This window comes from Lactuca saligna, chromosome 8 (genome assembly GCF_052625555.1).
Source record: "Lactuca saligna cultivar CGN05327 chromosome 8, ASM5262555v1, whole genome shotgun sequence".
Lineage (NCBI taxonomy): Eukaryota > Viridiplantae > Streptophyta > Magnoliopsida > Asterales > Asteraceae > Lactuca > Lactuca saligna.
Genome location: NC_136424.1, coordinates 16,711,497 through 16,735,342, shown reverse-complemented (window position 1 = coordinate 16,735,342; position 23,846 = coordinate 16,711,497). Strand labels below are relative to the sequence as shown.

The window sequence follows — 23,846 nt, the reverse complement described above, 5'->3', positions numbered from 1 at the left end:
CAATAAATGTATGTATCCTAACCCTAATTATATGTTAATTTTGAAAATTATATGTGCCTCCTAGGGTTTTTTGTTTTTTTGTTCAATGCTTGTATGTCTAATAGTGAAAAGATAGATCCTCAAATTAAGGTTGCATGCACACATATGATTGTTTGCTATGTACAAAACCCATCAGTTATATTGTAGTGATTTGTAAGGTATGTATCCTAGTTATAAGATGTTGCTATGTGGTAGTGATTTGTGGATCTGTTTGTTTTCATGTTGAGTGATTATATGTTTATCTATTATGTATATGCCAACATATTGGGTTGGGTTGAGGTTGTACTGCTTTGTGATGTAGCTAACAAACCCTGGAGCATTTCAGGTATGAGCTGAGGGTTAATTGGCTTGCTAGACTCATACTGAGGACTTGAGAGCATTCCAGATACAAGCTAAGGGTCGGTTGGTATGCCAGACTTGTACTAAGGGCCTAAGGGTATTCCAGTTCGATGACTGAGTGGATCCATTGTATATTGGTGTTCAATTCTGATGACTGATTGGGCCACGAGAAATCCAGACATAAGTTGTGGGCCCCAAGGGCAAGCCAGACTTATGTTGTGGACTCAGGAGCAAGCCAAATATAAGTTGTGGACCCGATAGGAAGCCAGACTCATACTGTAGGATCAGGGGTAATCCAGTATTTTAGTGGTGGACCCAATGCATGTTGTTATTTGTTATGTTTTCATGGTGATACTTTGAGGGAACTTACTAAGCGTTGGCTTACAGTTTTAGTTTTGTTTAAGGTACTTCAGAGGACCATGGCAAGGCGAAGGCGTAATCGTACACATCCTTGGTTTTACGACTGCTTGGATCTTGGGAGACTCTGATTTTAAATAAAGTTTTGGAAACAATGGTTTTGTAAACACTTCTTTTAATAAATGGGTTGTTTTGAAAAGTTAAAAAAAATACTTTTGGGATGTTACACATCTGGTTTATTTGTTTACCTTCGAGACAATCTTGTTTCTTGGTCCTCGAAACAACAGCACGTCGTCTCTTGTTCTAGTGCCAAAGCCGAGTACATGGAGATAGCTAATGTAGTTGTTGAAAATGCTTGGCTCTTTAATCTCATTCTCAAACTTTATTTTCCCTTATCTCATGTTACAGTTGTCTTTTTTGACAATGATAGTGCTATGTACTTATCCTCTAACTTAGTTCAACATCAAAGAACCAAGAATGTGGAAATTTATTTATATTTTTTAGGGAACGTGTTGCGAGTGGTCATGTGCATGTTTTGCATGTTCCATTAGCATATCAATATGCAGATATCTTCCCAAAGGGTCTCCCTACATAATTATTTCTAGATTTAAGAGATAGTTTAAACATTCAAGAACCCCATGTTCAAACTAAAGGGGTTATCTTATACTATATTATAAAGCATATTAGTTATATCTTGAATTTCAAAATCTATAAGGTAGAAAGCTTTTTGTATAAATCAGTTATGCATAAAAAGTCATTAATACTTACTAAAAGTTTGAAAACTTGAATTAACGAAGGTTATTAAGAAATTTAATTTGGAGTAAATTGACAATTTTAAAATATTAAATTCATACATATCAGTTAATTTATATTTCTTAAATACACACTGATATTAATTAATTTACATCAAATATATAAACAATCAATATAAATATAAGGTCTAAACATAAATATTTTTCAGAAGTGGTAATTTTTATTACATAATAACTAATAACAATATCTAACAATTATTTTTCCGTAAGGAAACTATTCGCCGAAAGAATTATTTATCACCGCCGCTTTGCACGGGCACACATCTAGTGTGTGTGTGTGTGTGTGTGTGTGTGTGTGTGTGTGTGTGTGTATATATATATATACTGTATGATATACACATCCCTACGTAACTGGGATTTCCACAATTCTCAATACATCAAATTATATCGTAAAAACTATCCGTAATTGGCAAACCCATTGCATGCCACATAGACAAGAACGCCTCTACAGTTTACAAAACTAGAAATACCCATTGCATGCCACATAGACAAGAACCTCTCTACGGTTTATAAAACTAGAAATTCATGCATTTGTTGGTGTGATTATGAAACTAGAATCAAGATCAACCATGAATGCTATCTTCTTGTCCATTTTAGGTATCATCCAAGATTAGTATAAAATATCATGGTTGATGTCTGAATCTTTTGTGTGTTGTCTTCATGTTAGATAATCATCCAGCAAAATATGCACACTTTAGATTTGATATATGTGAAAACTGAAAAGTGTAAATGAGTGTAAACTTTATTATCAATTCAAAAAAATTTGAATTTTAACCCTACAACTGATTCTAGAATAGAGTGTGTTTTCCGTTTAAAAAAATCAATAACGCAACAAAAACTATTCGACAATTACAAACAAATAGATTGGTCATATCGACTTCATCAAATTATTGAATATCAAGAAGAAAATAGAAACTCGATTATGATCAGTTTTAATCAAAAGTAAACACAGTAAAACTTATACACCCACAAGCCTCTACACGGAGGATGCATTAGTAGAAAAAAAGGTTGAGTACAACCACAATGCTTCTAAACTAAGGATACGTTTGTAGAAACTAGAAGGTTTAGTCAACCGCAAATGGTGGATTGGTTGCACTTTCGACAGTTTCTTGGCAAAGGGTATGTTGGACAGGGTTGTAATGTTGTTAAGTTTTCCATGTGAAAGAGGAAAGAGACCAAAGGATTTGTTGTCTACCAGTATCAAGTGTTGGTAGAAAAGTGTCCACCATGAATAGGTTGGTCTGGTTTAGGATTCAAGTCTTGCGGGGGGCAAAAAGAATAACTTATGAGTATCTTATAGAAAGTTTTTTTAATGTTCTAAAGAGAAAAAATGGACACACACACAGAGAGATTGGTTGGGTTTTACGGAATATGGGTCATGAAGTAAAGCAAATATTGGGTTGAATTACTAGATCTGTTCTTGGGTTCTTTGTCGAATTTACATGAGAGAAATAGCCAAAAGTCAAACCAAATGGAATGGTTTAAATAATTGTCAAAAGTGTATTCAAACAGCATCAATTGGTTCGGGTTGATTGATGTTGTTTAACTAATTAAATTGGTTGGGTGTTAGTAGACCAGTGTTCGGTCTATTGCCTTTTTGAAATCGATTGTATAGAAAGGACAAGAAATGATGTGATATAGTATGCATTACCTATTGTTATAGTTACACTACTCTTCAAAAACAAAAAGGATAAACCTAAAAGAAATGTTGATTAGACGTGGACGAAGGGATTGGTTAAATTATTTTTAAAAAAAATCATTGGTAAGCATTGTATATAAATTATTTAAAATAATCAAGTCATAACTTGGAAAATTAAAAAAAAATGTTATAGTATTTGAAAACACATCTATTAATACTATCATGTTAAAAAGAGAGATCATATTTTCATATCTATTTCTGGTGCATTTTTTATATATGTTCGGCATGGGAACTTCTTGTTTTTTTGTTTTTAAGAAAAAATTTTGAGAAAAAGTTCTAAATCAAAAAGCTACTTCATATAAAAATATCAGTTTCTAGCTAGTTTTATCAAACACATCTTCGATCAGTCATATAAAAATATCAATTTCTAGCTAGTTTTATCAAACATGACTTTTATGTTGCTCTTATTATAAATTTGTCAATACAAAAATGACTTAAGGAATCGGAAAGTAGTATTGTAAGATTAAGATAAATGTTAAAAAAACTAATTTTACAAAATCAAACATATCTTTAATATGTATTTAAAAGTTTCGGGACGTTTATTGTCGGTGTGAGATACCATAGAAAGTGTTTATGGTTCAAATTCTAACGTGCTCAAAATATTAGTAGTTGACCCGATAGTAACATGGTCCTTTTGGGTTGCCTTCACCATAACAACTTAACAGTATGAATTATGAGAAAGAGGTTGATGGATGATTTATTAATATATTATAAGAATAATATATTGATTGAAAAATCATATTATTTAATTAGTATTGATCAGAAATTAATTTGGTGATCAAAAGAGACTTATTAAATGTATGGGGACTGATATTGCAACTTACTGTTAGTTGCAAGTTGGATTGTGGACTCCTAATGGAAGGGGTGGAGAATTATATGGGAAGCCCATAGAAGAATTCATCCAAGGGGCCTTCTAGAAGGGTTTCATAGATTGCTTAAGGCCTAAGCATAGAATTAGGGTTTCAGTCTAAAACCCTAGCAACACAACTATATAAAGACCCCTTGGCATGAGGTCTTCGGCTACTTGATTCCTAGAAGAAAGCCTAGCCAAAAATTCTAGCCACCATCCTCTCTCTTGTTCATCTATTGCTAGTTGGTGTTTGTGACTCCATTAGAGGTGCAACAATTGAGACGCTAAGCTCTTGAAGGTCAAGATCAACAAGCTACAAGAAAATGTATTCTTCTAACTATGTTTAAGTTATCAATTTTGAAAATTGTATGCTAGATTAGGGTTTATACTTTGGATAATAATTTGCATGTATAACTTAAGAAAAACCTAGATCCAAAGCATTAGGGTTGCATGTGCACCATAGGAATGTTGTAGTGCTCAAAACCTATCACTTAGACCTCAGTTATTTTTTTATAAGTGATATAAAAATTTATAAAAAAACTTAGCAAAATACTAGATAAACAAACACAAAGACTTTGTAAAATGCAAGATATACAATCAACATAACAAAATATTACACAAGGATACAAATAAAAATATACATAAAAGGACATTTAAGACTAAAGATCAGTACTCGTTCATCCTTGAAAAAAGGAGACTTTGAGATTGAAATTCCATATAAAGCGTACATTGAAGTATACAAAAGAGAAACTTTTCAATATACATAGTAACCATAAAAAATAACAAATTGAATAACTTTAGTTTTTCCCCATTGTTGAAGTCCAATAAGCAATAAAGATGTTTCACCTTTAACCAAATATAAAAATAACTTTGAACTTCTTGACATAGTTGAACCAGAACAACAGGTTTACCTAATAATTGTAACTTTGTGGTTTCTAATGGCTCTAAATTTCTAAAAAAACAAGATCAATTACGTTATTAGGTTCATGGACAAATCAATATAAATGAATATTCAAATTGCATCCATCCCCGAAATAACTTTTTTTATAACGAAAGACAGTTTTGTTTTGTTTGTAAACATCATTTTGAGAGAGTGAGGCAAGTATCCAAATCTACAACCACCAAATAATAGCAATGTACTCTTAAGGCTTAAGCAAAAATACTAACCAACTTTTTCTTGTTTGTGAGCAAAATTAACCAAATCCAATGGTTTACACCATCAACCTTTACCAATTTGACATCATCATCAACCAGGGACATAATGGTCATTACTCTAGATTTGTCACTCCAACAATGCATTTATGCACATAAACTTCCAGAAAAGTCTCTACTTTAGTATCTCCTACAGAAGTAAACATACAACGACTATCACTAGTAATTTGAAAAATCATAAAATATAACTTAATAGACGTTTATTAAACAAATCCTTAAACAAGAATATTAAACGTTGACTTTTTTACCTTGAAATTTACATGCCTAGGCTCCTCAAACAACAATGCAACCTGAAAAAGTTAACCACACTAGTAGGCTTATCAGTCATATATTGTTTGTAGTGATGGTAAACAGTGAAAAGAGATTAGAAACTTATGTACTCATAACAAAGTCTTTCCACATCATTTTCCAAATCCTTGATCTCAGTCTGTTGTTAAATATATAAATAAATGAAGAAATATAAGAACAAAAAATTAACGAAATTTATAATTAAGTCATCAAGAATAAATAAATCCTTAACAAATCTAGTGGTGGTTATAATTAAATCCAAAAATAAACCTATTGATAACACAACCAGAAATTATAATACTCAAGAAACTCAAGAAAGTTTTTGCCTTTAGAACTGCAAACAAGAAACACAAATACATAATTTAAACTCAAAAAATTTATGGTCTTCATAATGCAATTCATTCGGGATTTGAATTTCTAGGCTTCAAGCGACTTGTCTCCTCGTTTTTAGAAATAGTGTGAAAGCATGCCGACTACTCGGCTTCTGAAATTAGCGCTGATTTTCTTTTGCCTCCTTCAAGTCGATGCCCTAGTACTACTGGACTCATACCAACGGTGCAGCTGGATCAGAAATTGGGCCTAGATTAATACTAACCCATAAGAAGTCAATGAAAAGTGATGCCCCTTGACATCTGGATGCCCTGTGCCATGGCCAAGCTCGCCCGGCCTTTGGACCGCCCTGGCTCCAAGACCCAGGTTTGGTTTAGGTTGCTCAGATAGTGTGGTTTACTATTTTTATCGTAATACATATTTATATACAAAATTATGATTTGAATGTAAAAAAAGCATTGTATTATACCAAAATATGTTTTTTAAATGAAAAATATATTTATACGGTTTAAAATGTATTAAGAAATATTTATACGGTTTCAAATGGAAAATTGTCAACATTGGAAAAAATGATGTTTGATTTGGAACAAAAAAACAAAATGTCAAATTTGAAAAAAAAAAATGAAACGTGATGTCAAAATCAAAAAAAATGAAAACTTTGTATTTTTCATGAAAATAATCAATTTTGACACGTCAGTATATCATATCAGCATGCAATGTCATCAAAACTGGCACGTCATCATGTCATGTCAGCAGATCATACTTGATTCATCAGTAGAAAGAGAGTAACCAGAAATGAAAATCCCATCAGCTGAACCTGGTTTATGAATGAAATGTAAACAAGGGCAAAAACATAAGTCACAAGAAATGAGAAACATATTACATGGTCGCCTATCATAAGATGTATGACATCACCCACAACAATATCAAATATTGAAATCATCATCCTCCTTCCACCTCTTACAACCTTGCAGTATCATATCTTTATTTATCAACAAAGAAAAATATGATTGTATGAAAAGATCAATACATTGATTAAAAACCCACCTGACACTGTATGTTCTCCTTCTCCTCATTCAAGTTTTGAAATTTAAGTGAACTTTATACTCATGCATGCCGACGATGAGCTTGGTCTTCAAACAAAACCAGCTAAACAGGGACAAAAGCTATGATAACAACTTTAATTTGACTATAATATCCTTCAATCTGATGATAAATACCCTTCAATCTTGATATCAATGCAAACAAAACCAACTAAAAAGGGACAAAAGCTATGATAACAACTTTATTATGATAACTTTAATTTGACTATAATACCCTTTAGCTATAGTTTACCAACTCCGTTTTTAACAGGACTTAGCACATATAAATCATCTTCATCACATGCAAAACTTGTCAATCTCTAATTTGATATGGGTAACCTGTAGTTATGAAAACAACTCCACCATGGCATTGCTCAAAATTAACAAGAATTTTAATATATATATATATATATATATATATATATATATATATATATATATATATATATATATATATATATATAATCATTAAATAGTACAAACGGTTTGATCATGTAAAAGCAAATTGTTTGAAATCAAAGGTCAAAGTAGGTCTCCTTTCAAAAAGCTTCTCCATTGTTTGAAACTGTTTCTCAAATATGAGGTTGTTTTCATCCCTGTACGTTCCATCACTTCTCCAAACAAGAAAAAACCATATGTCATCCCTCTAACGTCTCTAAAACTAATAATTATGGTGTTCATAATAGAAAACTAGAACACTAGAAGGTGAATCAATGGTGAAAAGCGGAGAATGTAGATGACAGTTTAATAGAGATATCCAAAATTGATTTTAGAATTTCATACCAATCGATTTCAAAAACGATTTCATGAATCGATACAAAGCAATTCCGCTAACTGATTTCCACAAACCTACCAAATTGATTTCATGAAATTGATTCGAGCATCGGATAAACAGAAAGAGGTCCGGTGTTGGTGGAAGGAGATAAGATGTGCGATAGATAGATTGAACAGGATGGAGAATATGCGTCTAGTAGAAGGGAAAAGTGAGTAAATATTTCTAGTCAGCGACTTTGCAAGTATGATTCGGTCAGAGACTCATGGACCGAGTAAACAGACATGGCTAATCCCACCGCTATTCCACCAATGTAGAAGTAGGCAGCAACGGCGACCACCGGAGAGGAAGGGAGGAGAAAGAATACCGATAAGAAAAGGAAGTGGAAGAAAAGAAAATTTGTACGTACCATAGGTTTCTTGAGAGCAAAAGTGGTCTGAGGGTTGCGTTTTCCCCTGATTGGCTCCCAATTACCATAAAGGGTTTGGGTTATGCTATTTATTTGAATCCCTTGGTTTAAGAATGTTGTATTTTACACACCATAAACTCTCTATCTAGCTCCACCATCGTTGGTGTAAATGTGAAAGAACCCATGAAACCATCCTCTATTGTAGAATATTTGGCTGATACTTATTTAATTGTGTGTCGATGTTAATGAACGAACCTGCAAGAAAACACAATTTGGGTGAGAATCAAGAAAGCACCATATATCATTCTCAAAGTTATTTTTCCGGCTGCTATTAATTTGAGAGAAGAAGCAGGAGATAGACAATCCATGTTGAATAACTTACCTTAAGTGGATTTCAAGACTCTTTCCATGCCAAGTTTTGAGATTATGTCTGACTTTTGCTACTGATTAATCGAATTGATCCCTAGGTTTTTGTTCCGCCTGAAGGTGAAGACTTTTGATACGAAATCGGAACCTACCTCCACCTCTGTATTGGTTAAATCTTGGAAGAAACTGAAAACCGATTCACGATCGACTATGAGAACGTGGGTGAAGGCGGAGGCCCTAGGGCTTCTTGTTGCTAATTCAAAGATCAACATCGATGGTAGAAGGTCGAGGCATTAGTAGAGGGAACAATCTAAAAAGAGAGGAGATCGAACCATTTAGTGTGAGGTTCGATTTGGAAGAAATCTCAAACCCTTAACCTTAAACATGATGTGAAGCGATTGATCCATAATTTTCTTCGTCTACCTCAATTCCTTGGGCTCACATAATCGGACGATGGTGGTAAATGAAGCATTCTTCGAGAAGCAAGGTGCATCGCCATAGTTTGAGGCTAGAAGAGACAATGAGGATTGGAGGTAGTGGATGTGGATGAGGGGTGGAGACGAGGGAGAAAAAGGTGGGGGTTTAAAAAATTTGGGGATTTCATTTTCCCTCCGAGACGCGCGTTACTTAAAAAAATATAAAACGACATTCACAGACGACGCACAAGTGCCTTCCGTTTTTTTAATATTTTTACATGAGACACTAATTTAAGGTCACTCGGTAATGCGCGACCTAAATCCTTAAATTTTTTGAAGAGATGACACTTTTTTAATGTCGCTCTCTAATGCGTAACATAAATTAAAGAGCGTCGTGTTTTACGCATCGTAAAAGGGTATTTTTCTTGTAGTGCATTACTCTACCAGCTTGAGAGTGATTATTAAGTGACTTAGCATTGAACATTTCCGAAAGTATAGTAGGTTGAGTAGGACCCAAATTTGATTCATGTTGGAACCATGTCCAAGGAGGAGTATCGTCGGTTTGTTGGGCAAAAAAGCATGTTGAGCAGGAGCAAGATGTTGGATTGAAAGTTGATGTTGAGTTGGATGAAGTAGTTGGAACGAGGCAGCCCACTGTTATCCTTGGGTCGATTGCCAATGTTGTTGAAATGGAGTATGCATGCATTAGAATGAAGATGCGAGGTTGCACTCATATCCATTACCCAACCGTCTTGAGAAGGATTATTAAGTGACATAGCATTGAACATTTCCGAAAGGACAATGGGTTGAGGAGGACCCGAATTTGATGCATGTTGGAACTAGGTCCAAGGAGGAGTATCGCCAGTTTGTTGGGCAAAAAAGCCTATTGAGCAGTGGCAAGATGTTGGATTGAAAGCTGATATTGAGTTGGATGAAGTAGCTGGAACGAGGCAGTCCACTATTGTCCTTGGGTCGACTACCAATGTTGTTGAGTAGGACTTGGAAGAAGCCTGTGACCTATTGATTTTAGATGGTCCATCTGGAGTGCTAACTTGGTGGTGTTGGAAGAGTTGGCGTCGGTGATTGAGACCTGCGACCACCACCACGATCGTCGCCACGACCTCCGTTTCGTCCCCTCTTACTGCCACCATGATTATTATACCACCTCAATTGGAGTAAGTGTTGTTTTTTTGTTCAGAGACAAAGACGGTGGGGGAAGAAGGGCTTGCAGCGATTGGAGAAGATTGATTCGAAAATTGATGTTTTTCGAGAAGTAACATGGACCTTGTTTCAAGGAAGGATGAAAGAGGCCGCCTACGATGGATAATGCTTGCAACATGGTCAAACTTTCTATTGGGGTCGTTAACAACATACGTTACAAGATTCCTTTCAGGCACACAGACTTCGATATTGGCAAGGAGGTCAGCAATAGATTTTATTCGGGTTAGGTATACCTTTATGATTGAATCACCAAGAGTGATGTTGCAGAGTTCTAGATCCAACTGCATTGCACTTGCTTCTTCATTGGAGCGAAAAAGAGTTTCAATATCGTGTCACATCCATGCAGTAAAACACGATTTTTTATTTTTTTTTTAAAATACATATGAAGAAGAGACTCGGATATGGTTTCATACATCCACATATGGACGAATGATTGAGTCTATGTGTTTACATTATTTTTTGTCATCTGGTGGCTCAAGATGATGAACAACACCGAAACTTTCACAATGAGTATCAATTATTTGATGCCATGCATTATAATTGAGTTTTTCCATGTCAAGAATGATGAGGATGGAAGCTTTGATATTTGTTGTACCATAGGGTTTCTCTGAAGATGTTCTAGAAGGTGGGGAGCCGGCCATGAGTACGTTTTAATCAAGAAAAGAATAAGGGAGAAGGAAGATGCAGGAAGCAGCAAACAAACACGAAGGGGTTTCTCTGATACCAAGTTATTTGGTATAGTTCCATATCGAATCCTTATTATTAAATCACAGATTATATAGTACAAACACACGAATAAGGCCAGATACAACCAAATATACCGGACCTATAATACAGTCTAATAAACATATGCACACTGAGATGTATAACTTATATCCTCCATTGTATCCGCTGTATGCACACTTTTATAATCAAGCTTTGTTCTCATTTGCATCCAATATATGCACACTTCCATGCTTTAATAAAACGAGTTCCATTTTTTACACATGCTGGTAGGTGCTCAGTTTAGCAAATAAACAAACGTATTATGCTTCTCAAATCTTCAAGAAACGCTTAAGATTTCTTTGAGCACTTAAAAACCTGAGAGTTGTTTCTCAAAATATAGATCCTTGTAAAGTCATGAATAAATTTGAAAAAATATATATTCCCACAAACGGAAGTTAACAACCACTTGTAAAACCAGGGAGACAAAGTCAAACTAAATAATTGAAAAAATTATTCTTTGTCAACAATTATGTATAACAAACATGTTTAAATGGTGATTCCAGTTTAATAGCATTAATATGATTGTAAGAAATGAAATGAAATGAAATGAAATTGAAATTGAAATACAATACAAATCCCATATTACTTGTGTTGAATACTTGAATCACACAAAACATCACACAAATTTTTTTACCTGAAATCACACTGGTTCTTGACGGAAAGCAAGACTTTTGAGGAAAGTAACAACTGGTACTCGTTCGTACTGATACTGATACTACATACCATACCAGAAACAACTATAAACATTTAACATAAAATCACAATATTCTATGAAGAATCCTCGTCATCTCCATTTGAAATTTTAGATGTTTAATTTGCTCGGCTTCTAATAACATCAAGCCCAACCTCGGTGGGATCGGTTGCTTGCAATTCAATCTGAATGCCATCAAGCTCTCTCTTGAACCTGTCCTTTGAGCTTGCATAAATCATCTTGCTCCTCACTCTTGCAGTATCAGGTGACCTTTCAATTTCATGCCACATTTTACACAAGTATTAAATAATAAACTATGTGACAAACTGAATATTACCAAAAAGAAAACATTTATTTTATGCAGTTTTGCGGTTTAACCCCTATAACTTTATTTTTTCCAACCAAACCATAAACTTTCAAATATCTGTTCCGAATTAACCATTTTTTCCAAACTAAACATTTTCAACTGTCATATCAAGTCAATATGCTTAAATTGGAAAATATCTTGAATGAAACTTTTAAGGTTTGATTGGAAAAAGATAATCTATTAGTCTGTAAACTGCAAAATTGCCCCAAAACATAGAAGATTATTCTGTAACTTCCCTATATTAAACTTCAGAAAATAATAAACAATCGATTGGGGGTTATTGTTACCATTGTAATATATTAAAGGGAAAAAACAGATTTGATTGGGCAATTTTGTGGTGTAACAACTAATATGTTATTTTTTCCAATCAAACCATAAAAGTTTCTAACGTTTTCCAATTTAACCATTTTAACCTATCATATTAAGGTTTGACTGGCGTTTTTTTTCACGAATCAACCATATTTTATTTTTTCAAATCAAACCATGGAAGTTTCCAACATTTTCCAATTTAACCATTTTGACCTAGTATAATAGATTTCACTGTATTTTTCCTTAATCAACCATAGTGACCCGTTAAATCAAATCAAAATGGTTATATTGTAAAAATATTTGACACTTGTATGGTTTAACTGGAAAAAATTAAGCATATGTGGTCAAAGTAAACCACAGAGTAGCCAAATATAATAATGTTTTTTTCTGTAATTTACCCTATGTTTAATTTCAAACAAAAATAAAGACACCACTAAAACGTTATTGGTACCATTATAATTTATAAGACAGAAAATTACAAAAAAAAAAAAAAAAAAAAAAAAAAAAACATTATGTTTTGGGCAGTTTTTGCCGTTTAACTACTAATATTATATTTTTTCTACGCAAACAATAAAAGTTTTGGACATTTTCCAAAATATAACAATTTTTATAATAGGTTTCATTGATGTTTTCCAAATAATCCATACTGATTTGGTCAAAACAGTTAAACTGGAAAAATGTCTGAAATTTTTATGGTTTGATTGGAAAAAGAAAAAGTATAAGCGGTTAACTCACAAAAATTATGCAGATATAATGGTTTTTCTGCAATTGACCCTACGTTAAGTTTCAAAAAATGATAAAGAAACCATTGAAGCGTTATTGGTACCAGGCGATGAAGAAGATCCTGCTTTTTGGGACATTTTCTGCAGTCATGAAATCAAAATCAAAGACAGCATATCGGCATTCATCAGCAGGGAGACATGCTGCAAAATCATCATAAGTTTCCGCTGGTTCTCCAAGCTTTTCAACCATCACCTGCTTTTGTTTCTCTTCGATCTTATAAATGATGAAACGGAAGGTCCTTTTTGCCTTCAAGTCCATAAACTTTAGCTTGCAGTCATCATGCACAGCCATCCCTGATGCTGCATTGGCCTATCAATCCACCACCATAACAATATTAGCATGGCATTATAAAGTTCTAAAAAAGAAATTGCAAGTAGTGCTTATTCGATATATAAAAATTGCATCACAAAAGATTCTTGTTCTAGTTATATCAGATAATGTATAGCTATTAGAATTCTTAAAGCTGCCCCACAGAGTCACTCTCCGGACCATAGTTTCACCAACCATATCTTAAAGTTGACAAAAGGGCCCTGCCAGTTCACCAACCCATAAGATCTAAGTGATACACAATCTGTCGAAGGATAAACTAATTCCACCCACCACAAAATAACAATTAGCGCCTCTGCGATCCACATTACTTCACCAGCACTTCGTAGTTCGCATCAAACAATAAACTAACTAAAGTTTGGTAACAAATCACTTAAAAGCAGCCTATAATTTCATTGTTTATATTCAAAATCTCGAATCAGATTCCTCACAGATCTCGACCTAATCTTAATTGCGATAAAGTTCTAAAACCCCATACAGACAAAAGGAAGATCGCGACTGATGCATTGAGCAACTTCTGAGTGATCCGTGTACGCATCTGACAATTTGGAGCTTCGATCTAGCTCAAAGTCAACTTATGAGTTTAAGCATGATAATGAACATTAAATCACAGATAATCGAAAATCAATCACCGGGAACAAAGATCAACACTATCAACATCAAACGAATTAACAAAATCAGCTAAATCGCATACAGATCGCAGTAAATATCTCAAATCAAACAAAGCCACAAACAATCGCAGTATGCGAACAAAATAGTCAACAAAGTCTGTTTCTGTGAGCGTATCATAGAGTGAGAAAGAGACGTAACCATGATTTCAGGCGAAGGAGGGTGATGAACAAAAACGATCGAGAAAATTTAGGGCTCCGATTCAGAAATGTTAGGGTGTTTTGCAACGACCGAGAAAGACGTGTCTGCTTGCCTTCAATTTGGGGATTTTTCGGAGTCCTCTCTCATTTTAACAAGTTCGAATTTTAGAGACCCCCCTGACGTTTTACCAATTTGCACTTTAAACCCTAAAAGAACAATGATGATGTTCAATTACTCTGCTCATTTCTATTTCTATATGTTATGTGTTTCGTTTGAATGTCAATATAAAAAAGACATATAAGTTATAATAAAACCTTATAAACTAATTATTTAAAAACTATTTATTGGTGGCATTTACAATGTCTTTACTATGAGGTCCCCTTTTGCAATCAATCAGTGAATCAACTAACTTTTTCAATATTATCAAATCAATATGGGTAAGAAAACAAATACTAAAATCTGTCATTAAGTGTTAACTGAATCACGATATAGACTTATTGTTATCATTATAGTTGCTAATTTCGATCATATTTAACTCAAATGAACAAATTGTTTGTCACTAACATATACAAAACATATGATTTATGGCTGGTATAAATATTAACTAAGAATATATAAATATGTTTTTTTAAAACTAATGAATTATCAAGCATTAAATAAACGTTGAGTTCTCACTAACATGCTAAATTTAAAATATGATAAAAAAGAAAAAAGACACTTGCTACTTACACAAAAGGGCTGTTTTGAAAATTTAAAAAGATTAAGGTACAAATTTGAGTAATGTCTTTTTGTTGAAGGAAATTATTGAAAACTTTTGAAAAATGAAGGGCTCGTTTCAAAGACTTCCCTTTTAGTTTTCTCTCTCTCTCTCTTTGCCTCTACTATTCACATTCTGCGTTATATGTCCGCAACTTATTAAAAAGCACATCAAAACCAATCCTTGTATGACACGTGTCTTCTATCTCGTTTGATTTATCGCCACGAGATTGGAACAAATCTGTGATGGGAATGTACAACTACTGTAGGCAATCGTACAATCAGGTGATAATAAACACAAAAAAAATAATAATAATAAATGAAATTATTATTTTAAGCATCTTATCATATTTTAACAAACACTAATTTTAAAGAACACTATCCACTATTTTTATTAATTAAAGTATAGCATATCATATTTTCCTTGCCCATAATTTCCCAAAAAATCATACAAATTGAAATTTGTAATGAAATTATTAACTTTTTCTGGTTCCGTTTGACAGTTTTTATTTCCCGAAAAGACGTATCGACATCTTTATTTTATTTTTGTTGTACTACACCTATAGACGTCTAAAAGTGCAATTGCTATTTTGAAAGTCAAATGTCAAATACATACTTTATATACATTCTATCTTCCCAAAAGTACAATTGTCATTTTTAGTTGTATAATTATAACATTTTGTAAAAAATAAATTAATAAAAATATAGCCTTTAAAACCAATATATAAAGAAAAATTCTACAGTATAAAACAAATGGGTCCATAGCTCAGTGGTAGAGCATTTGACTGCAGATCAAGAGGTCACCGGTTCGAACCCGGTTGGGCCCTCTTTTTCAAAATGTTTGTCATTTTCTCAAATTTTATATTCAACTTTAAAAATTAGCAAGAATGTCTTCTTATATTGATTTTTTTTTTATTAAAACTTAAACATTTCCGATTAGGAACCAAAGAAATATCTGAATATTGATTTTATCTTGTAGATATCATAATGTATAATCTACAAAGAAATTTATAGATGTCAATAATCAAATGTCTGAAAAATAAGTTGGTTGCGTGAAGCATAATCAAGATTTTCAATAATAAGGGATGGTGATGTGCAAATAAATAATTTTGGCTTTAACGTCTACTAAATAACTTTGGGGTTTGCAAAATCTAAAGAAACTTTCATCTAACAAAATCTAAGTATTTGCATATGCTTGTAACCACAACTCCATTTGTAATTGCATGCAGCAAAATCTTTTTGAATATTTAATAGTTTCATATTAAATAGAAACTATTATATATAAACCATCGAATTTATAATAAAACCTGTATTTCATATGGTAAGAATTTATTGAAATTTAATAAACCCACTATATTGTATAAAAAAAAAACAAGTATATATTACTTGGAAACTAATCAAACTACTAAATCTAAGTTTCAACAATAGCTTTATTATGTAATGCTTATTATAAATCCGAAATATATCATTCAGACCGTGTCTTTTTTATCTTCAATAATGATTTAAATTTGTATCAATTCAACATGCATCAAACATGATATATTTTCACTTTTAAAAAAAAATCATTATATCGTTATAGAATAAAATTTTAAAAAAAATTATATTATTATAAATTATATTTTTTTCATAGATCATATTGTTTGAACTATAAATTTCTACAAAAGTTTGAAATCCACAAATTTTTTATTCATATATATATATATATATATATATATATATATATATATATATATATATATATATATATATATATATATATATATATATATATATATATATATATATGGGAGGTGTGATGCGCAAATGCAAATAATTTGCGAAAACGCAAAAACAATGAAAACTTATGAAATTATGTCACCTCAACCGTATATTTTAGACAAGAAGTCATCCAAACTTTGAACTATATAATGATAATCGATGATACATGAGAAATTGTTTCATATTAATAAAAACATGTTTTTTGATATTTTTATTATGAAAACTTGAATTTAAAAGTTATTAAGTACATGAAGAAAAAAAAAATCAATTGTTAAAACAACCTTTAAATCTATATTACCATAACATCATCAAATGTAAATTTATTATCTTTAATTTATTGTTAATTTTCGTAATTTCGTAAAATATTTATTTTTTCGCATTAATCTATTTGTGTTTATGTGTGTGTGTGTGTGTATATATATATATATATATATATATATATATATATATATAATGTATTTTCCACCATCTCTATTTTTTTAAATGTTACTTTCATCCTCAACTTTAAACTTTATAAAATATCACTGGTTTAATCAATTCTTACTCTTAACACACGATAAAAACACGTAAAAATCCGTAGCAAAGCATTATATATTGTATGCTTTACTATTTATATGGATCGAATCATCATAAATCACCAACTTCAACATTAATCTCATTATAAAACATAACTAAAATACGGAACTCAACTAATTTCGTAATTATCCATATAAAATATTAAACCTTACATAAACCAATAAAATAATTTCACACCCATAATTTTGCTTCCATTCAATTTGTTAATAATTCCATAATATCGATTCAAAAGTGTATAGCTATTTTATTTCATATCATGTGCAATGTTTACGGGTGCAACGTAGTTATAAACATAAAACATATCATTTACGTAGCAAAACAACCATTTAACTAAATCTTATAGATCAACAACAATCACAAATGTTAACAAAATTCGCCAATAAAAAAAATAATACATAAAAATAACCGCATCTAGCCATAAAAGTTCGACCAAAATTCAATTATTCAAAAGAAAAAAATGAAATCAAAAAACCAACAACCGTTACTTCCTAAGGAGCAACAAAAACCTTGGACTGCCAAGAGAACTCCTCGGACTGCAACAAATCCTTCCTTAATTTCTTCAAATAAACCTCCAAAACAAACGTATGTTCATCCACACTCTCACACGTCATTGCATCTGAAGCTATTTTTACAGCTGCTGTTTGTGATAACTGAAAGTTTTCAGCAACACGTTGTAATTTTCTTGCAATGTCTTCTTTTCCAATCATTACAAGACAACCCAACAAAGATTTAAGCTCACGTGCTGCTCCAGCTGTCAGGGACATGCCTTTTAGATGTTCCACTAATGCCATTTCCTCATCAGGACTGCATACCATGTAACACAATTTTATTTTATTTTTTTATTTTTAAATCGGGACACAAAAAGAATATATAAATTATTAAAAAGGAAAACATATTCTTCTATTGCAACTTTGGTCCTTATCTGAGGCTTTTATAACACTTTTTGGTACTTGTTCCAAATAAATGCTCGTTACTTTTGGGACCAAATTTGCAAAAATCAGTTATAATCAGGGACCAAAAATGTAATTTACTCAAAAAAAGTTGAATACAAAGTACCTGCCAGCACGGATTTTTCCCTTTTTCTTTTGGCGTCTTTGCCCTCTTTTGCTAGTGCTACTCGAAATCATGGAAGCAGCAGAATCTTTTCTTGACCTGGACATGGATCAGAATGTTTAGGATGCAAAAAGTGAGGACAAATTGGTCATTTTCACACATTTGTCACCTAGTGTGTTAACTTAGACCAAAACTTTGACAAAATGGTACCAGATGGATCGAAAAAGCAACAAAAATATCTTTCAGGACCAGATCCGAAACAAGCAGTATACCACAGGGACCAAAAATGTAATTTACTCTATTATGGTATTATATATGATTAAGGTGCTGTTTCTTTTCTTTTTTTTTCCTCCATAAAGTTTTGTATGAAAAACTGGCTGGATAAAAAGTGTTTTCTAGACTGAATAATCCATCTGAATGAAACTAAATGACCATTTTACCCCTGCATTCCAAAAAACTAATTTCACAACATTCATCAATTTTAACATGGGATGAGTTGGAAAGAAAAAAAGAAGGGCAAATAAGTAAAAATTCATACCCGGTGGTGTAAGCACTCATTCCACTAAAACTGCTACTAGCTTCCGAAACAGCATCATCATCCAAGTCATTCACCGACCGCTCCTCCGCCTGAATCTTGGCGGCAAGCACCAACCGCCGCTGCCGGACCGCCAAATACCGTGCCAAATACTTCCCCACTTTCTCCGCCCCTTCTTCATACTCAGCCACCAACGTGGCGGCACAGTCAACCGCTCCGGTCGCCACGTCAGCAACCAACTCCTCCCTCCTATCCATCAAAGCAACCCTCAAAGCCTCCTCCCATTCCCTTGCACAAATCAACAAATTTATCCCAGTTTTAAAATCTCCGATATAATCCAACGCGATTTTCGCAGCCTCACTCGGTTTCCCAATCGTTTGTAGCTCTTCACACAGTTCGTTTGCCAAAAGGGTAATTTCGTCTTTTTTTAGTTTTAAAAGACCCGCAACAGTAAGTACCATAGTCCAGTTGTAAGAAGCCCGGTAAGCTTTCAAAGCTTTTTGTAGATTACAGCAACATAGATATGTTGTTGCAGCATCTTTGAATGATTTTATATCTGTTAAATAATCTCCCCATGCTTCAAGAACTTGGTTTCTTTTAATGGGGTCTGTTACTAATTGAAGTGCATGAGGAAAAAGTTGAGGGTTGTTTATTATGAGATTAATAAAATCTTGAAAGTAAGAATCGCCTGCGTGAAAAATGTGTTGGAGTGCCTTTTCGTGTCTTTGAAGTCTGAGGTCGATTTTGTATCTCATTATGCCACCTGGCAAGAGTTCTAGTTCTTGAAGAAAGGGTAAGAACTCTTTTGGGTCTTGTTGTGAGTTTAATGCAACAATGGCTGCAAGGTTTAAGTCATAAAGACCTAAAGCAGCTTCAAAAAGGGACTCGCTTTCTGATAGCCATAACAGATGTTTTAAAGATTCTTCAGAAGAGGGGTAGTTTTGTCTTTTTGGGTCGCTGGAATCTGATAGTTCCATCTCACGGATCTTTTTAACCCGCTCCAAAGCTTCCTCAAGAAACGGGGGATCACTTTTTGCCAAAGTTGTTAAAATGCAAAGCTCTCTTTCTGGGGTTTCTGGAACTTGGGACTCTAGAGCTTTTCTGATAGCCAAAAGGACGGAATTGACCTTGTTATTGTTATCGACATCTCTTGATACTTTAACATCTGCATCATTTGTTATGTAGCTTTTGTATAAAGTCTCCATCACATTTTCGTTCTTTAATGAACAGACAAATTCGGTAATGTAGTTTAAATTGTCTGCCTGGATGACAAACTCGGTTGCCAATTTTAAAAAATTCTCCCACCCTCCATGGTCAACAATAACATTAAAGTCAATCCTGTGTCGCCTTACCATGTGTAGGGAATCCCTAAAACGCCCTTGGACCAAAGCATTCACAATCGATTCCAACACCAATTTTCTTGGATAAATGCTTTCTAAGTTTCCACGGGTTGTTTGTATTATAACAGATGATTCGTCTCCATGAACAACCCCTAAGATCTTGGAACCCTTTTCCCATATTTGTATAAACTTCTTTCCTTCTTCATCTTTTCTTCTGGTGATAACAGGTACAAAGTTCCCATATTTGACTTCCGTTTGACCAAGAACAATATCACGAATGTCAACAACAAATAAAAAGTCTTGTTTGGTCAAAAGGATCAAATGTGTCATCTCTTGATTTTGGGAATTTGAGTACAATGAGAAGCTGTGACAGTTGTTACATAAAACATTTTGATTCACATGTAGCTTACTGTTGTTATCAAGCCCGAATAACAAAAAAGACTCCAATACCCCAAAATCTCCAATTGGGGCCACACTCATCCAGGGGCAAGATTGGGAAAAACGCAAATTGTTATGCTCCTGAAGAGACAAACCCGATGTGTACTCAAAAATAGTCCCACCATTTAACTGAATAAATGCTGAACGTTTTTTAACAGGGTTAGAAGCAACGGCAATCACATTTCTCTCAAGAGAAAATATGTTGCTATTTTTAGCATCCCAACCTGAGCATGCCACTGAACCATGAATATGATCCTCAGAGCACATAATTTCAAGTTCCAAAAGGTGGCCATTAGGAGCTACACCAAGAAGCACATGTGAATCCAACCATGTTAGATGAAGAAAGGGTGTAGGATTTTCAAGAATGGTCAACTCAACACGAAAGACTTCCCCTTCTAAATCTTGCCACATGTCAATGTCAGGAAGCTCCACAACAGACAAGCTCCCATCTGATAAAGATGCTGCCAAACGATTCTTAAAAGACAAAAATGCCATTTCTCTAACAGAAGAAGGGAATTCAAGCTCAAAGAGACACATAGGGGGAGGAAATAGGGATATGGAAAGTGGTGTTACTAGAATCTTTGATCCATCAATAACTAAGGCTACTGAATTATCAGTAACTGCTGTAACCCAGATGAAATTGTAAACCATAATCATGCCTTTTAGATTCCAAGATACTAACCGAAGAGGGTTTACAGGGTCCCACATGAATTTAACCCCATCATGCCTTGAATGCCTAATTTCTTGTTTTAAGTACCAATGATTGTTGCTAAAAGACCATATCTTGATGGAGTCATGAGATTCCTTTCTAACAATGGCAGCAAGAAGATCAGAATTACAGTTCCATTTTAGATTCTTGACAGTTGTTATGCTGTCTATTCCACTGTTTACACTGAATGAACTTCTTTTTAACCCATTTCTTTCAAAGAAAACTATAGAGGGGCACTTGTTTTCTTCTTTGTGATCACAAACAGTAGCAATTTTGGCGCCAGATGGCATCCATTCCACAATTTCTCCCATAAAAGACTTGGGTTCTGAAACAGAATGCAAGCTACCCGTATCTCTTTCCCAAATTTTAAGCTTCTTATGTGAAGAATTGTTGATTGAAGTTATTGTAGCAAAGAATTTCCCATCACCTCGCCAGGTGGCGGAACATTCTGAATCAAGGATCCGATCACCTGAGACTGACTTTAGATGTTTTAATAATCTATCAAGTCATATGTTGCAAAAAGGATTAATTCAAGAAAATATGGTAAGGAATCCTTACATGTGTCGGCATCTTCAATAGGATCCCCGAGTGTTATTTCATATAACAAGTCCCAGTCATGAGTCATAACCAGCATTTGGCCTAAACCAGTGATTATACAAAGCAAATCTCCATCTGGACTTGGTGAGAGGGACTTAACTCCACCTTCCACTTTGCCAACAACTTCTGTTACATTATCATCCACATTATATAGCAATAACACCCCACTTGAAGTTCCAATAATGAGTGCCTCTTTCTCCATGAGATACTCCAAGGAAGTAATAGAGTCGTCAGGATCTAGATCAATGGCCTCAACCAGTGGATTTGATGATGATTTGCCCCATGATTCTTCGATCTGCAATATTTCATAACATTTTAGAGTTGATAAAGAAGATTGATTGTTCTATTTTACATGTGTTCTACGAAACAAGATCTGAGAAACACAAGGTTCCTCACATAAACTGACAGTTAGTGTCAAACCTACGGGCATTATTATTTAACACCTAACTTCAATGTTTTCATTTTATTAGAATCGTGATTTAACCGAGTGCTCATCGAAGTATTCCACCTACAACGTCTGGAAACAGAACACATAATCTTGCAGAACCCTGGATTGAATTCATTGCCGTAAATAACTATCTTTTCAACAGTTTTAGAGTCTATACATTTTAATTGTATTCTCACATAATAAACAACTGGTAAGACTTGTCCTAAAGAGTAGAAATTTCTCACTTACCTGAGAAGATGGAAGATGAGTGGTGTAAATGAAGTTAGCAGAAGACGCAAAGAAGAACCGATTCTGTTCGATATCGAAAGCAGTGCAACGAATCACTTCATTTTCTGATTGTAACTGGAGGTTAGATGACAGTTCCCATGACAGCTTCAGATTCTTCATCTTCGTTCCAAAATCAATACAATCTTCAAGCAGCTATCATCAACAGACGAACACAGTTTGAATATAGTGGGAAGAGAGATGAAATCTGTTTTGGGGGATTGAAGGTGCCCTAGATTCTGTTGGGGGCGTTTAAAGGGTTTTAGGCTGCGTAGAACGAGGGTTTACCCGTTTTTCATCGGCAAAAAAAAAAATTATTTAGATTTTAATTTTTTAATTCTAACAAACAATGGTCGGGTTCTTTGGTGGTTCGCAATTGTATGTTAAAGACTACGATTGAAAATAATTCCTATTACGTGATCTATCTTTAGCCCCGTTTGTTTAGCTTTTATCGTCTCTTAATAAGAGGTAAGCCTGAATTTTTTTATTCAAAGCTTTGTTTACCTCTTAATTTTGCATCTGAATCAGATAAGTGTTTTATAGGAAATCTGAAAAGAAAAATGGACATGTCTGCCCTCCCCCCTTACGTCGATACCTTTCCATCGCTTTCTCTCTTCACAACCATTACAACTTCGCCATCATCGATGCATCCCACTGCCATCATCCTCCCTGCCTTCCTCCGATCTTTCTCCGTCGTTGAGTTTTCTTCCCCAAATTTCTGAAATCGGTTTTCTGAAATGGAGTTTTTGAAATCGATTTCTCCAATTTTGAAATTGAAATAAAAACCTGAAAATCGTTTGAAATCGAGATTTGGCAGAGGTCGTCGGGAGTACAAACCCACTTTCGAAAGGTGGTGCGATCCGGAGTGAGGCTCCAGTGGTGGCAACCCCTGCTAGTAATATTCACGTTGATGATGTTAGATTTCAAGGGGTTGTTGGGTGAAATCTTGTACTCGATTCTTCTACACTTTTGGTGTAATGAGACAGATCGTTTATTCTCTGAACTCTCTCTCAAACTCAGGCTCTGTTAGGGTTTCGTTTTTACATAGTTTTATACTCAATTTTTCTGATTTTACAAGATTATGCTGTGCAATCTTGCTAGCCATCACTTTTTTCATTCAATTTGTGA

At 33.8% G+C, this 23,846-nt stretch overlaps 2 protein-coding genes, 1 long non-coding RNA gene and 1 other non-coding gene across 8 annotated transcripts; 1 reads left to right on the top strand and 3 right to left on the bottom strand.

Moving 5' to 3' along the window:
• Positions 1-5,122: 5,122 nt before the first annotated feature.
• LOC145008094 (uncharacterized) lies at positions 5,123-7,375 on the bottom strand. Of its 3 annotated transcripts, none has more exons than XR_013663264.1 (3): positions 6,974-7,375; positions 5,557-6,893; positions 5,123-5,438 (listed from the first exon to the last, which is right to left on the bottom strand). It is a non-coding gene; the product is annotated as an uncharacterized LOC145008094 (long non-coding RNA). The 3 variants fall into 3 exon arrangements; XR_013663263.1 differs by having other exon boundaries at positions 5,557-6,743; XR_013663262.1 differs by having other exon boundaries at positions 5,557-7,375.
• Positions 7,376-11,489: 4,114 nt separating this feature from the next.
• On the bottom strand, positions 11,490-14,396 carry LOC145008195 (actin-depolymerizing factor 2). Its single transcript, XM_078966822.1, has 3 exons — positions 14,245-14,396; positions 13,151-13,416; positions 11,490-11,918 (listed from the first exon to the last, which is right to left on the bottom strand). Exons 1-3 carry the CDS (start codon positions 14,245-14,247, stop codon positions 11,768-11,770), a joined length of 420 nt encoding a protein of 139 aa, XP_078822948.1. The 5' UTR covers positions 14,248-14,396; the 3' UTR covers positions 11,490-11,767.
• A 1,359-nt stretch (positions 14,397-15,755) lies between these two features.
• Positions 15,756-15,827, top strand: TRNAC-GCA (transfer RNA cysteine (anticodon GCA)). Its single transcript has one exon. It is a non-coding gene; the product is annotated as a tRNA-Cys (tRNA).
• A 1,832-nt stretch (positions 15,828-17,659) lies between these two features.
• Positions 17,660-23,047, bottom strand: ABO1 (IKI3 family protein). Of its 3 annotated transcripts, none has more exons than XM_078966820.1 (5): positions 22,683-23,047; positions 21,968-22,301; positions 18,926-21,878; positions 18,391-18,486; positions 17,660-18,138 (listed from the first exon to the last, which is right to left on the bottom strand). In XM_078966820.1, exons 1-5 carry the CDS (start codon positions 22,839-22,841, stop codon positions 17,823-17,825), a joined length of 3,858 nt encoding a protein of 1,285 aa, XP_078822946.1. In that variant the 5' UTR covers positions 22,842-23,047; the 3' UTR covers positions 17,660-17,822. The 3 variants fall into 3 exon arrangements, with proteins under 3 accessions (XP_078822946.1, XP_078822945.1, XP_078822947.1); XM_078966819.1 differs by having other exon boundaries at positions 18,926-21,884; positions 22,683-23,046; XM_078966821.1 differs by lacking the exon at positions 22,683-23,047 and having other exon boundaries at positions 18,926-21,888; positions 21,968-22,118.
• Positions 23,048-23,846: the final 799 nt, after the last annotated feature.

Bases quoted from the DNA above. Each gene is read 5' to 3' on its own strand.
- LOC145008195 (XM_078966822.1), bottom strand. The intron at 11,919-13,150 runs GTACCAATAACG...TGAAATTGAAAG, and splicing joins AGGATCTTCTTCATCGCCTG to GTCACCTGATACTGCAAGAG.
- ABO1 (XM_078966819.1), bottom strand. From the start codon at position 22,841: ATGAAGAATCTGAAGCTGTCATGGGAACTGTCATCTAACCTCCAGTTA. The intron at 21,885-21,967 runs GTAAGGATTCCT...ATCTAAAGTCAG, and splicing joins TATTGAAGATGCCGACACAT to TCTCAGGTGATCGGATCCTT. The intron at 18,487-18,925 runs GTATGAATTTTT...ATCCATGTCCAG, and splicing joins ATGAGTGCTTACACCACCGG to GTCAAGAAAAGATTCTGCTG.